The sequence below is a fragment of the Chiloscyllium plagiosum genome, unplaced genomic scaffold (assembly GCF_037043375.1).
Source record: "Chiloscyllium plagiosum isolate Xiang-an unplaced genomic scaffold, Cpla_swu_hap1 HiC_scaffold_18, whole genome shotgun sequence".
NCBI classification, from domain to species: domain Eukaryota; kingdom Metazoa; phylum Chordata; class Chondrichthyes; order Orectolobiformes; family Hemiscylliidae; genus Chiloscyllium; species Chiloscyllium plagiosum.
The window spans coordinates 6,931,857-6,946,044 of NW_028270156.1; the positions used below are offsets into that span (position 1 = coordinate 6,931,857).

General features: G+C 42.3%; 1 protein-coding gene across 13 annotated transcripts in view; it reads left to right on the top strand.

Annotated features, from left to right (window-relative positions):
• nav2a (neuron navigator 2a) overlaps nt 1-14,188 on the top strand; it is a 1,144,654-nt gene that overhangs the window by 999,295 nt on the left and 131,171 nt on the right. For all 13 annotated transcript variants that reach the window (XM_087996268.1, XM_087996269.1, XM_043705373.2 and 10 more), the window contains one exon: nt 2,333-3,026. In XM_087996268.1, coding sequence (XP_087852394.1) covers nt 2,333-3,026 — 694 coding nt within the window. The remainder of the gene's footprint in view (nt 1-2,332; nt 3,027-14,188) is intronic.

Here is a 14,188-nt window from a genome sequence, read left to right on the forward strand (position 1 = left end):
CAAATTTACTGACCCACCAACCTACATTTTCATCCAAGTCATTTATATATGACTGGGACAGCAGAGGTCCCAGTATCGATCCCTGCGGAGCATCACTAGTCACAGACGTCCAGCCTGAAAAACACCCTTCCACCACTACCTTGTGGCTTCAATGGACACGCCAATTCTGAATCCACGCAGACAAGTCACCGTGGATCCCATGCATCTTAGTCTTCTAGATAAGTCGATTGTGGGCGGCACAGTGACTCAGTGGTTAGCACTGCTGCCTCACAGTGCTAAGGACTTGGGTTCGAGTCCAGCCTTGGGCGACTGTCTGTGTGGAGTTTGCATGTTCTCCCCGTGTCTATGTGGGCTTCCTCCAGGTGCTCCAGTTTCCTCCCACAATCCAAAGATGTGCAGGATAGATGAATTGGCCATGCTAAATTGCTCATAGTGTTCAGAGATGTGTAGGGGTAAAATGTAGAGAAATAGGGTAGGGGAATGGGTCTGGGTGGGTTACTCTTTGGAGGGTCAGTGTGGACTTGTTGGGCCAAAGGGCCTGGTTCCACACTGTCAGAATGCTATGATCTATGATGGGGACCTTGTCAAAAACCTTACTAAAATCCATGTAGACAACATCCACTGCTCTACCCTCATCAATCACCATTGTCACCTCCTCGAAAAATACAATCAGGTTAGTAAGACATGGCCTGCCCTGCACAAAGCCACACTGACTGTCACTAATGCTTTTCCAAATACTTGTAAATTCTATCTCTTAAGAATTTTCTCCATTAGATCCCCAAGTGTTAATGTGAGACTCACCAGTCTATAGTTTCCTAGATTTTCCCTATTTCTCTTCTTGAATAAAGGAACAGCATTAACTACTTGCCAATCCTCTGAGACCTCTTCAGTGGCTAATGAGGAAACACAGATGTTGGTCAAGGCCCCAGTAATCTCCTTTCTTGCCTTTCAATAACCTGGGGTAGAACCATCAGGGCCTGGGGATTTATCCACCTTAATGCTCTTCAAGTGACCCAACTCCACTTCTTTCTTGATCCCAAAATGCTGTAGCATATTAGCATGCTCCACGCAAATCTCACTATCCTCCATATCCTTCTCCTGGGTGAATACTGATGCAAAGTACTCAGGATCTCACCCACATCCTCCGTCTTTAAGCAGAAGTTCCCTCCTTTATCCTTGAGTGGTCCTGCCCTCTTTCTAGTTATCCACTTGGTTTTAATGTATGTACAGATGAATAATTAGGAATGGACCATAAATGTTGTACAACCAGTGACCTGCATGCTCCATGAATGAGCAAAAAGATGCAAACAGCAACATAGACTGGTTGGGCTGAGTGGCCTCTGTCTATGCTTTTATTCCAAGTAGTCAAAGTAACCATTGGGATAACCCCAACGAACCAACAAACCAGAACACCTACCTGTCCTGAGGTGAAACAATAACTGGAGGCTGGGTTGATGCCTGTTGACAGAATTTTAGGAATGCCACGCTATCATTTGCAGTTGAGACACAGACAGTGCCACTATAATTTGGTTTCATAGTAAGATCACACAACAAACAGGCACAACAGCAGTTACCTTAGGCGATCCAACCCGAAAGATTCCATTTTTAAAAACATCAGTCCAGGATTTTTGGCTTTCAAAGGTGTCGTTCATTCTTTGTCTTTATCACTCTTTGTAACCCCAAGTTCATGATTTCAGTCCAGGTCTTACCTTTAACCAGTTTGAACTGGTGCATTACAGTGCAGGTTGAGTATTATTTTTGGAGCAGCCTTCACCCTGAGCTCAGTTGTTTTGTAGCTTTTCCTCATCCACCTCATTGACAAGGTCAAACTTTCTGAAGAGTCAGAAGGTATATGTTTCCCAAGTTTCCTTCAAACCTCAGTCCTCTGACACAATTCAACAAGTTGAATTTATTGTCCAATCCAAAAGAAAAGTGAAACTATTAACTAGCCAAATTGAAAAAGATGATGAGAAGCTTTTTGCTCATACTTCACTCTGTATGAATTTTGGGCAGATGCAGATAATGTTAAAAAATTGGGCTTGGAGAGGCCGTCGATGTTATCTGGATGTGAATTTTTAAGAATAAAGTCAATATGCCATTGACATATTGAAAAAAAATGCTGGAAATCACAATGAGTCAGGCAGCATCCATGGAGATAGAGCACGGCAAACCAAAATGTTAGCTTGTTGTCTCTCCATGGATGCTACCTGACCCATTCTGATTTCCAGCAATTTTTGTTTTCAGTACAGATTCAAGCATCTGCAGCAACTTGCTCCTGCCATTGGTATACTGTTGTGCTCAGCTGTTTAAGCGTATTTCATTTTGTTTGCAGCAAAAACCGATGATGCCAAGGTGTCGGAAAAGGGCAGGTTGTCTCCAAAGTCAACAAGTGTCCATCGATCTCCTTCCGATGTGGGGCGTAGCAGCGGGGATGAAGGGAAAAAGCCTCCAGCTAGTGCTTCGCGCTCAACCACAGGAACAAACACCTTTGGCTTCAAGAAACATGGTGGCTCCTCTGGACCGATCACCATGATTACAGCTAGTGGCGCCACCATCACCAGCGGTTCCGCAACTCTTGGAAAAATCCCCAAGTCATCAGGTCTTATAGGTCGATCATCGGGGCGGAAAGCCAGCGTGGATGGCTCCCAGAGCACGGAGGAGAATTACCTGGTCCTCAATGCACGCAGCAACTTGCAGTACCGCAGTCTGCCTCGTCCCAGTAAATCAAACAGCCGTGGGACTGGGAATCGTTCGAGCACTAGCAGCATAGACTCCAACCTCAGCAGTAAATCAGCAGGTCTTCCTGTTTCCAAACTGAGAGAGCCATCCAAGGTAGCCCCAGGCAACACAGTGCCTACACTACCTAACCAGACTGACAAAGAGAAGGGAGTGTCGTCTGACACAGAGAGCGTGACTTCATCCAACTCTGTCAAGGTGAATCCCTCACAACTCGGAACCAACAGCACTCAGACTACCCGGCAGCAAGCATCCAAATATCCTGACATAGCTTCCCCCACCTTACGCAGGCAAGTGATATATTATGTACAACTCAGGAATATGTAAGCGGTTAAAGAGTTTATTTCAATTTTGACTTGCTACATGTCAATACAGATCTTTTAATTCAGTCTGATGAGGAGATTATTGATGTCTTTGAGCTGGGAGATTGCTTCACAGCCTTCAGTCATAATGCATGCAGAAACGCACAGGCTGAATTCAAGGGGAAGTATTTCCCTGGACTGAGAATAAGTCACACTGCAGTTTACACTTGCAATTTAGCCTGTTACCTGCAATTTGCAGTCAGTATTTAGCTTTAGAATGTGCCATAGACACTGGAGGGAATTCCATCCCTAACTATATGTAATTAAACTGCAAGCACATTCCTTATATTTATACTCATGATCTCATCGCAATTAAAGAAACCTCTGAACGGGATCGATACGGTAAGTACACAGCTCATTCTTGAGGGAGCCAAATCTTTATTTAGCATTTAGGAATTTTTAGAAGGATACATTTTTTAAAAGGCGTTGTTTACAAAATCTTGTCTGAATGTCTCCTTGTTTGACTCTGTGACTAATTTGCTCAATTCGATTGCAATTGGGTTACTTATACCATGGAATGTTTTATCTGTGATCAAGGTGCTATATAATTATAAATTGTTGTTGTTTTTATTGTCCTAAAAAGGTGTCTGATGAACCTTGAGCTCCAGATACATTGTAAGCATGTGAGGCAGCTCTGAATATCAGTTCAATTCAAGCTGATTTTTAAAAATGTGCTTTCATATTAGGTTAATTGGCTACACCAGTACTTAATGCCTTCTTCAACCGTCCTTGAAGATGTTGTAGTGTGCTGCATGTAGTAACTTCCTGGGCCATTGGGACTATAAGACCAAGAGTAGGCCATTCAGTCCATCGGGCCTGCTCCACCATTCATTGAGATCATGCCTCATCATCGACCTCTGTGTCACTTTCTAGCTTGATCTCTATATCTCTTAATGTCATCAGTGTCCAGAAACCTATTAATCCCAGTCTTGAACATAGTGGAATGATTGAGGTTTCACAGACCTCTGAGGTAGAGAATTCCAAAGATTCACCACCCTTGATGAGTGAAGAAATTAACTCCCATCTCAGTCTTAAATGGCCTACTCATTCGCCTGAGATTATATCCCTTAGTTCTCGGCTCACCTAGAGGAAACATTCTATCTGTATCCACCCCGTCTCAGCCCGTAAGAGGTTTGTAATTTTCAGTGAGATCACTTCTCATACTTTGAAATTGAAGAATACTGGCCTTTTCATAATCTCTCATCATTGGACAGTTACACCATCTCAGGGATTATTCTGGTGAATGTCCATTGTGCTCCTCTATGGTAAGTGTATCCTTCTCCCATTGTGATAATCTAACTGGATTAATAGTCACTGGACTATTAATCCAGAACCCCAGGCTAATGCCCAATGGATATGGGATTGAATCCTACTTTGGTAGTTGGTGGAATTTGAATTCAATAAAAATCTGGAATCAAAAAGCCTAGCTGCATTCATGTAGTCATTATTGATTGTTGTAAAACCTCAACTGGTTCACTTCAGTCTGTTAAAGAAAGAAATCTTTACTTATATGTGGGGTGACTCAGTGGGTAGCATTGGTGCCTCACAGCACCAGGGACCTGGGTTCATTTCCGCCCTCCGGTGACAGTAGGTGTGGAGTTTGCACATTCTCCCTGTGGCAGCATGGGTTTCCTCTGGGCACTGTTTTTTCCCACGATTTGCCACGTTAGGTGGATTGGCCAAGCTAAATTACCCATAGTATCCAGGAATGTTCAGGCTGGGTAAATTAGCCATGGGAAATGCGGGGTTGCAGGGATGGGGTGGGTCTGGGTGGGATGCTGTTCGGAGGGTTGGTGTGGACTCTATGGGCCAAATGGTTCCACGCTGTAGGGGTTCTATGATTCTACATGTGACTCCAGAGTCCCAGCAATATTGTGACCCTACATTGCCCTCTGGACTGGTTAAGTAAGTCACTCAGGTCAAGGGCAGTTAAAGATGGGGAGCAAATGTCAGCTTAGTTGGTGATGCTGATATCCCATGCTGGCATAAGTAAAACAGTAACCCCAGTGGGACTTGAGCTCATCTCCAGAGTGTTAATCCAGGCCTCTGAAGTACTCGGACACTGCTATTAGCACGAAGCTGTGGGCAATGATTTCGTTAGAAACAATTCTCCAATGTACACTCCAAAATAGGGCTTCATTTAAACTTGATTCCACTTCTGGGAGTTCAAATTAAATTGAATGTTGGATTAAATAAATTCCAAGTTACCAACTAATTTGATTTAATCTATTCAAAAAATGATGGGAATCTACTGTTTAATAATTCAGTGATTAATTTAAGTAACATCAAATTAGGAAAGGTGAACTGTATTTCCAATATAAATCCCAATCCAGCATCATAGTGGGAAGGCAGTGGTATGGTGATAATGTTTCTGGATTAGTTCAGAAACTCCAGACTAATGTTCAGGAAATATAGGTTTGAAACCCAACATGGCAGATGGTGACATTTGAATTCAATTTAAACAAACAAATCTGGAATGAAAAAGCTTGTCTAACAGTGATCATTGAACCATTGTTAATTGCTGTTAAAAAAAAAACATTTGTTCCTTTCTGGAAGAAATCTCTTGTCCTTATCTGGCATGGGCTACAACTGACTCCAGACTCACAGCAATGTGGTTGACTGGTCTGGGCAGTTAAGCATGGACAATAAATGGTGGTCTAACCAACAATGTTCATATCCCATAAACAAATGGGGAGAGAATCAATTGAGACTGAAGTTCATTAATTGTCTAGGATTCCATTTGTTTTGTTCAGAGAATGAGCCATTGCCAAAGTGTTCACACAATTTGCAAACGGCCTCATAATGTGTCTGGCTGGCCCGAATTCCAGTGTTGCACATGGAGGAATGAGAACCTTTGAACAGTGCCAGTGAACACTTCTGATCAGTGACAGGAAAAGCCTTGTATTAGCACTTTGCCTGTAATCACTGGGGGAAACAGGAACTTAGATTAATTCAGCTCTCATTTGAAGTATGCATGTTGCAGATTGAAACACTTTCAAAATTTTTTGGAGAATCACAGTCAGTTTAGTATCTACTACAAAAGTGAGTGAGTTTGTCATAGCCAATCAGGGTACCATAAAATAGATTGGCATCCTTTTCTATTACAGGAGAATCGACGTTTCGGGCATAAGCCCTTCTTCCTGAAGAAGGGCTTATGCCCGAAACGTTGATTCTCCTGTTCCCTGGATGCTGCCTGACCTCCTGCGCTTTTCCAGCAACACATTTTCAGCTCTGATCTCCAGCATCTGCAGACCTCACTTTCTCCATCCTTTTCTATTACATACATTACAATCAACTTGATAAAAATTATATTATAAATGACTCCATAACCTTGACTTAATAAAGAATTGAAAAGTATGTGAGGACACCTCAGCTAACAGTGGTTCAAGCATTCTCCAGCTCTGAATTTCAAGTTTGAGGGGAGATCAGAAATGAAATGCAAAGGCAACCATGCCAATGGGTCAAGTTTTCTTCCGTCCTGCTAAGATAGAAGCATCGAAAATAGAAACAAGGCTAGGCTATTAAAGCCTGCTCTGCCATTCAATATGATCATGGCTGATCATCCAACTCAGTCTCCTGTTCCCACTTTCTCCCCTTTGATCTCTTCAGCCCTAAACTCTATGTCTATAACCCAGTACAATTAGAGCAGCGTCCTGTCAAAAGTACCTGACTCCTTTGGGCTGTCATCTTGCCTGGATTGAAATACGTGGATTAAATTCTGAAGACAGATTTTGTAGCTTTGAATTAAAAAAAATATTTTAGATCAGTAAGGGATTCAAGGGTTATTGGGATCAGGCGAGAAGATGGAGTTGATGATTATTGGCTCAGACACGATCTCATTAAATGGCAGAGAAGACTTGATGGGCTGAATGGCCTACTTTGTTCCACCATCTTATGGTCCAAAAGCAAAATACTAAACATGCTGGAGATCTGAAATAAAAATAGAGCATGCTGGAGAAACTCAGCAGGTCTGGCTGCATCTGTGGAGAGAGAAACAGGGTGACTCTTTTTCAGTTCCATATTTTTCCGAATGTGAGTAAATCCTATCCGTCAGAATCTTTCCAATAATTTTCCTACCATTAATATAAAGCTCACTGGCCTGCAATTTCCAGATTATCCCTGTTACCCTTCCTAAACAAAGGAACAATATTGGCTATTCTCCAGTCATCTGGAACCTCTCTTGTGACTAGAAAGAATGCAAAGATTTTGTACAATTTCCTCACCTGCCTCCCTCAGCATCCTGGGATATATTCCATCTGATCCTGAGAACCTCTACCCTAATGCTTCTTAAAACACCCAACACCTCCTCCCTTTTAATTTTGACATGCCCTTGAATTCAATATACGTCTTCTGAGATTCACTACTCACTTTGTCCCTCTCCTTTATGAATACTCCCTCACCCACTTGCCCCACTCCATGCATAAATTCCTACCTTTGTCCTTGAGTGGACCCACCCTTCCTCTAGCTACCCTCTTGCTCCTAATATCTGTATAAAACACCTTCAGATTTTCCTCAATTCTATCCACCAAAGATACTTTCTGGCCTCTTTTAGCCTTTCTATTTCTTTGTTTACATTCTTTCCCGCTATCTTTATAATCTTAAAGGGCTCTGCCTGTCTTCAATTTCCTAAATCTTATGTATGCCTCCTTTTCCTTTTTGTCTGTATAATCCCTTTAGATGAGTGAGTGATGACATGGCAAGTGATGGCTAACTGCATTCAGGCCAATTCTGTTGTCTTAGGAAAAGAAAATGAACAATTCTGCCAGGACAGCTCTTATTTATACAAAATTACTAACTGTCACTATTGTGAACTCTTCATGTTCAATCTTTTACGTTCTCTCCATCTTCCCATGGGAGTTTCACTGAGAAGAAGTATTCACTTCTGAGACATTGCAGAGGTTTGTTGGAGAAACGATGGTGGATGTATTTGTAATGCTTTGGACTGGTTTCTCCATTTGTGAGGCTGGAGGCATGGATGTACAATGAAAAAAGTATGGCCTGACCAGGAGATAGGTCGGGTGGCCACACAATTTATAGAATACTAAATTGTTACAGACAGAGAAAAGCCATTTAGTCCATTGAGCCTAAGTTGTGTGCAGACTAAGATTTATTGCATTTTGTTGGATATGGTAAGAGTCCTTGGAATCTCTGAAGAAGTGCCTTGTGTTGAGCAGTCCTTTCAGTTAGCCAAGGCAGTTGTTTCAGTGGTTCATTAGTCAAGAGTGTGGTGCTGGAAAAACACAGCCAGTCAGGCAACATCCAAGGAACAGGCGAATCAACGTTTCAGGCACAAGCCCTTCAACAGGAATGAGGCTTATGGGCCAAGGGGCTGAGAGATAAATGGGAGAAGGGGTGGGGCTGGGGGGGCAAGGTAGCTAGGAGTGCGATAGGTAGATGAAGGTGGGGGTGAAGGTGATAGGCCAGAAGGGAGAGTGGAGCGGATAGTTGGGACGGAAGATGGACAGATAGGACAATTCAAGAGGGTGGTCCTGAGTTGAGAGGTTGGGACTGGGATAAGGTAGGGGGAGTGGAAATGGGGAAACTGGTGAAATCAACATTGATCAGTGTGGTTGAAGTGTTCCAAGACGGAAGATGAGGTGTCAGGTGGTCAGGATTTGGTGATGGTGGAGGCCCAGGACCTGCATGTCCTTGGTGGAATGGGAGGGGGAGTTGAAATGTTCAACCATAGGGCGGTGGTGTTGGTTGATCCGGGTGTCCCAGAGATGTCCTCTGAAATGATCCGCAAGGTGGCATCCTGTCTCCCAATGTAGAGGAGACCATATCCTGTGCAACGGATGCAGTAGATGATCTGTATGGAAGTACAGGTAAGTTTCTGTTGGATGTGGAAGGATGTGGACTAATGGTTCATTAGTTTCATTCTCCAATAGCTCCTCTGAAGCCCCTTGTAGGAGCAATTCAAGGTAGACACCACATCTAATCACCATAACATAGAAAGTGTGACCCAGTGAATCAGGAAGCTTTGGCTGGATTGCATTGTAGGATGTATTGTATGATGCTCCCTTACCTGTCAAGGCACTGAGAGCTCAGTGCCAGTATTTATCTTGTAGGGATGTATCATCTTGTTTCTGTGTTCACCTGCTGTGTGGGGATGGTCACAAGCAGAAGGAGCAATTCTTCAATCATCACGGCCATCACTCGTGTATCTCCACTCCATCACGGCCATCACTAATGTATCTCCACTCCATCATGGCCATCACTCGTGTATCTCCAATCCTGTTCCTGAAATTATTTCACAGTATAAATGGAGACATTTCACTAGACAGTGTTCATTGGACCATTTTGAAATGACATGGGAGTTAGTTAGCTGAATCTCTGGTTTGTGATGCAGAGGTTCAATTCCTGCACTGACTGAGACTACCATGAAGGAATCTCCTTCTCAACTTCTCCCCTTACCTGAAGTGTAGAGACCCCCAGTTACACCACCACCAATTGTCTCTCTCTAATGAAAGAGCAGTCCTCTGTGAACATGGCAACTTTACCTGTACCTTTAAAATGATTCACAGGGGGATCACACCATAGATTGAGCTCTGATATTCCCAGAGTTGTACAAAATATTGAGTGCCCCAATTTCCATGACTTTCAAGCCAGGGTTGATTGAAAACACAATTGAGGTTTCTGTACTGAATTAGAATTATTATTTATAGTAGGTAATTTGATTATCGCTACAAGTAAACAGAAGTAAATCATTGGCATTCAACACAACTTACTAAAAACTCTAATCACCAGGAAAGGTAACCAATTTCCTTCAGTTTAAACTAGTTTTGTTTAAACAGGAGCTTCTGCAGAGAAGAAAACCAACACACCATTCTGTATCTTCATCTCTGTGTCTGTGTCTTGCTTCCAGTTCTAACCTGCTTGGTTAGCTGAGAACCAATCATCTTCACTTGTAAATAACTTCTTAGTTCCTGTTCACCTGCACATTGCAGGAACCATCAGCCACAAAAACAAAATTCACAATAGGTATCAAATTCCTCTGTGAAATTATGTCGCCATCCTGGTAAATCCTGGCTACTTTTGAAAATAGTGCTTTCTCCTTGCAGTCTTCAGTTTTTAAAAACACAAATAATAAGACATAGTTCTTAACATCTAAAACCTTTGTGTGGTTTTGACAAAACATCACAAAGTAGGTAGAAATGTCATTTCCCTGGAGTTGGCAAGAGAAGTGGTGAGAACGGTAAATAATTGGGCGAGTTGGCTTTTTAATTCTAGCTCCCTCATCAATTGAGTTCTCTGTGAGCAGGGACTGTGTGGATCCACCAGCAGTCTTAAGGGGCCAATGGGTAGTCACATGCTATCTCTCTGATCACCTGTCTACCCAGTGGGACAGAAAGTTGGATATTTTCCCAACTGAGAAACCAGGGTGACTGGAGTGAGGGAAGGAGAGTAGTCCTCCCTCATTTGAGGACAGTCAGAAACACTGATGGCCTCTTACTCCTCCAACACTCTATCTTTCCATGATCCCACTCTGCAACAAGAAGATAAAAGAAGACTTTGCTTCATGCTGCGAGATCTCCCAATAATCAAGCACTGCACCAGTGGACTTAAGGGCCTAGAAATTATGGGGCTTTTGATTGGCTGGCCAGTTTGTGTCAAGGCCCATGTTAGGGTGAGAAGTTCGCCTAATCGCTGCCCATCATCTGTTCATGAGCTGATTGGTACACAATGCAGTGAGTTCTCTCACCAGAGAGAGTGGCCTCTCAGGCTCCATCTCAGATTTACACGCACGAATGAAAATGGCAAAATTAGGCCCAGTGTTTTTTGCGTCACTTAATGATGGGTTTCACAATCCTGTTCACATTTAGCTGAGTCCATATTGTCACACAAATTGTTTCCTGGGCAAGTATTTCTGCTTCTGTCATACAAAGAGCTAGGCTAGTAAAAATTATTCCTTCAAACTGGAAAGGCAGAGATTCTATCTGCTCCTGCAATTATTCCGCCACCTCCAAACAGACCCCACCACCAGGGATATATTTCACTCCCCACCCGTTTCCACATTCCGCAAAGACCGTTCCCTCTGTGACTACCTGGTCAGGTCCACGCCCCCCAACAACCCACCCTCCCCTCCTGACACCTTCCACTGCCACCGCAGGAACTGTAAAACCTGCGCCCACACCTCCTCCCTCACCTCCATCCAAGGCCCCAAAGGAGCTTTCCACATCCATCAAAGTTTTACCTGCACATCCACCAATATCATTTATTATATCCGTTGCTCCCAATGCGGTCTCCTCTACATTGGGGAGACTGGACGCCTCCTAGCAGAGCACTTTAGGGAACATCTCCGGGACACCCACACCAATCAACCACACCGCCCTGTGGCTCAACATTCCAACTCCCCCTCCCACTCTGCCGAGGACATGGAGGCCCTGGGCCTCCTTCACCGCCGCTCCCTCACCACCCGACGCCTGGAGGAAGAACGCCTCATCGTCCGCCTCGGAACACTTCAACCCCAGGGCATCAATGTGGACTTCACCAGTTTCCTCATTTTCCCCTTTCTCCACCTCACCCCAGCTCCAAACTTCCAGCTCAGCACTGTCCCCATGACTTGTCCTACCTGCCTATCTTCTTTTCCACCTATCCACTCCACCCTCCTCCCTGACCTATCACTTTCACCCCCTCCCCCACTCACCTATTGTACTCTATGCTACTTTCTCCCCACCCCCACCCCCCTCTCATTTATCTCTCCACCCTTCAGGCACTCTGCCTGTATTCCTGATGAAGGGCTTTTGCCTGAAACGTCAATTTTACTGCTCCTTGGATGCTGCCTGAACTGCTGTGCTTTTCCAGCACCACTCTAATCTAAACTCTGGTTTCCAGCATCTGCAGTCATTGTTTTTACCCTGGAAAAAGGTTAAATAGTTCACAAATTTAGATAGAGTATTTTAGCATGCGATATCCTGATGATATCCTGATGATACTTGAAATATCTTGAAGATAAGCATATCAATAAGAAAAAGTTAAAAATCACACAACACCAGGTTATAGTCCAACAGGTTTAACTGGAAGCACTAGCTTTCAGAGCGCTGCTTCTTCATCAGGTGGTTGTGAAGGAGCAGCGCTCCGAAAGCTAGTGCTTCCAATTAAACCTGTTGGACTATAACCTGGTGTTGTGTGAGTTTTAACTTTGTACACCCCAGTCCAACACCGGCATCTCCAAATCATAAGAAAAAGGGACAACAGTAGACCACTTGCCCTTCAAACCTCCTCCGCCACTAAATAAGATCATAGCTGATCAGATTTTAACTTCAACTCTACATTCCTGCAAACCCTGAAGAACTTTTCATTCTCTGAGTAATCAAGAATCTGTCTCCCTCTGTCTAAGCAATATTGAAAGATTCTGTACTCACTGCCTTCTGAAGAAGAGAATTCCAAAAACTCACGACCATCAGAGAGAAAGAAATGTTTATTCACCTTTCTCTTAAGTGGGCGATCCCCTTATTTTTCTCCCACAAGAGGAAACATCGTTTCGACATCCACCCAGTCAACTCCCCTCAGGATCTGATATATTTCAATTCAGTCACCTCTGACTCTTCTAAACTCCAGAGGATACAAGCCTAGCCTGTCCAGCCTTTCCTCCAAGGTATTTCTTTGTCACATCCATCAAATGCACATTTCAACAAGCAAATTCATAACCTATAACCTGAAGTAAAGTATCACTATCAACACCTGTCAAAAGCTAAGCAGTTTAGAAAGAGAGTTGAAAAACAGTATTACCTGAATAATAAACATCATCTGAAGCTTCGAGCAACTTTTAAGTATGAGAGAACAGAACCAAAAGAGACAAATTTGTTGTATTCGACATTGCTAATTGCAATGTTTAATTCAAATCACAAGAATCATTGTTTAAATGATCATAAAACATTGATTGGAGTTTTAAAAGGAACCCAAATGGAAAACTGAAGTGAAAAATATGTTGTGGGTAATTTGATAGCTGACTAAACTAATTTGGAAAATTAAAGTTACCTTGGAATCTCATCATTATGAAACTGACTTTTAATGTCTTGGGTTCTGTTTTCAATTCTGCCACATTTAATATTATAACCCATTTATGATTCACTTTCTGTTTGACAGCTGAAGCCTTTGCATGCAAGAAACGTATTGTCAGATATTGATATTAATCATCCTATCTTGTTTTGTCTAGTTCTTACAATCATTATGGTTGACTCCTGTGTTCCACTTAAATCCTGCACTTGTTTTGACTATTTGTCAATCTACACGCATTTCTTTGAGCTATCTGTCCATCTTGTGCAATGTGTCATCTCCTTCCAAAATGGAATCACACTTTATCAACTGTCTTTCCCCTTTTGTTCATTTTTGCACGTTCTCTTCATACACTTTCTTGCTTCCTCTAGTCCTGTATTTTGTCCCTCATTTGAGTGACTTTCTCATGCTGTGTTTTTTCTCATTCAGCCTTTTTGAAAGTCTGACCTTTGTTCACCCAAGTATCGTTTCGATCCTCACAGCTCAGAGCAGCTTTTAACCTCCAAATGTTGCCAAAGAAATATGTTCCACACTGTGTCTATTAAGTAATTAAACATAAAGTAAAAGCTGATCTTTAAAATGCTATTTATCTTCATATTTCAACTGTGATCAATAAATTAGACCTTATTGATTAACATGAAAGTTAGATTTGCAAATACACTAAAATATGTGTTTCTGAAGTCAATTAGCATTATGTGCTACATTTATTTTAATCTTTTGCTTCAAGCACCACTATATATAAGAAAAAACGATTTGATCATTCACATGTTGCTATTTGTGAGAATTGATTGGGTGTGCATTGATTGCTGCATTTCCTGCAATAACAATAGTGACAAAACTTCAAAAGTAATTACCTTTGTGCAATTCTTGAAATATAAACATAGTCCTTTTAGACAAAAGAGATATTGGTTCAAAACTAAAAATTGATCTTGCTTTAATTAGTTTCATTGATAAAACTCCCATCCTTGTAAAAATTGCAATGATCCTGTACCAGTCAATATTCCACAGATTAAAACAAAACTCATAAAGTTTGCAACAGACGAAGTTGATTACTTAAATGAGAAAACTTTTAAAAATTATATTTATGGATC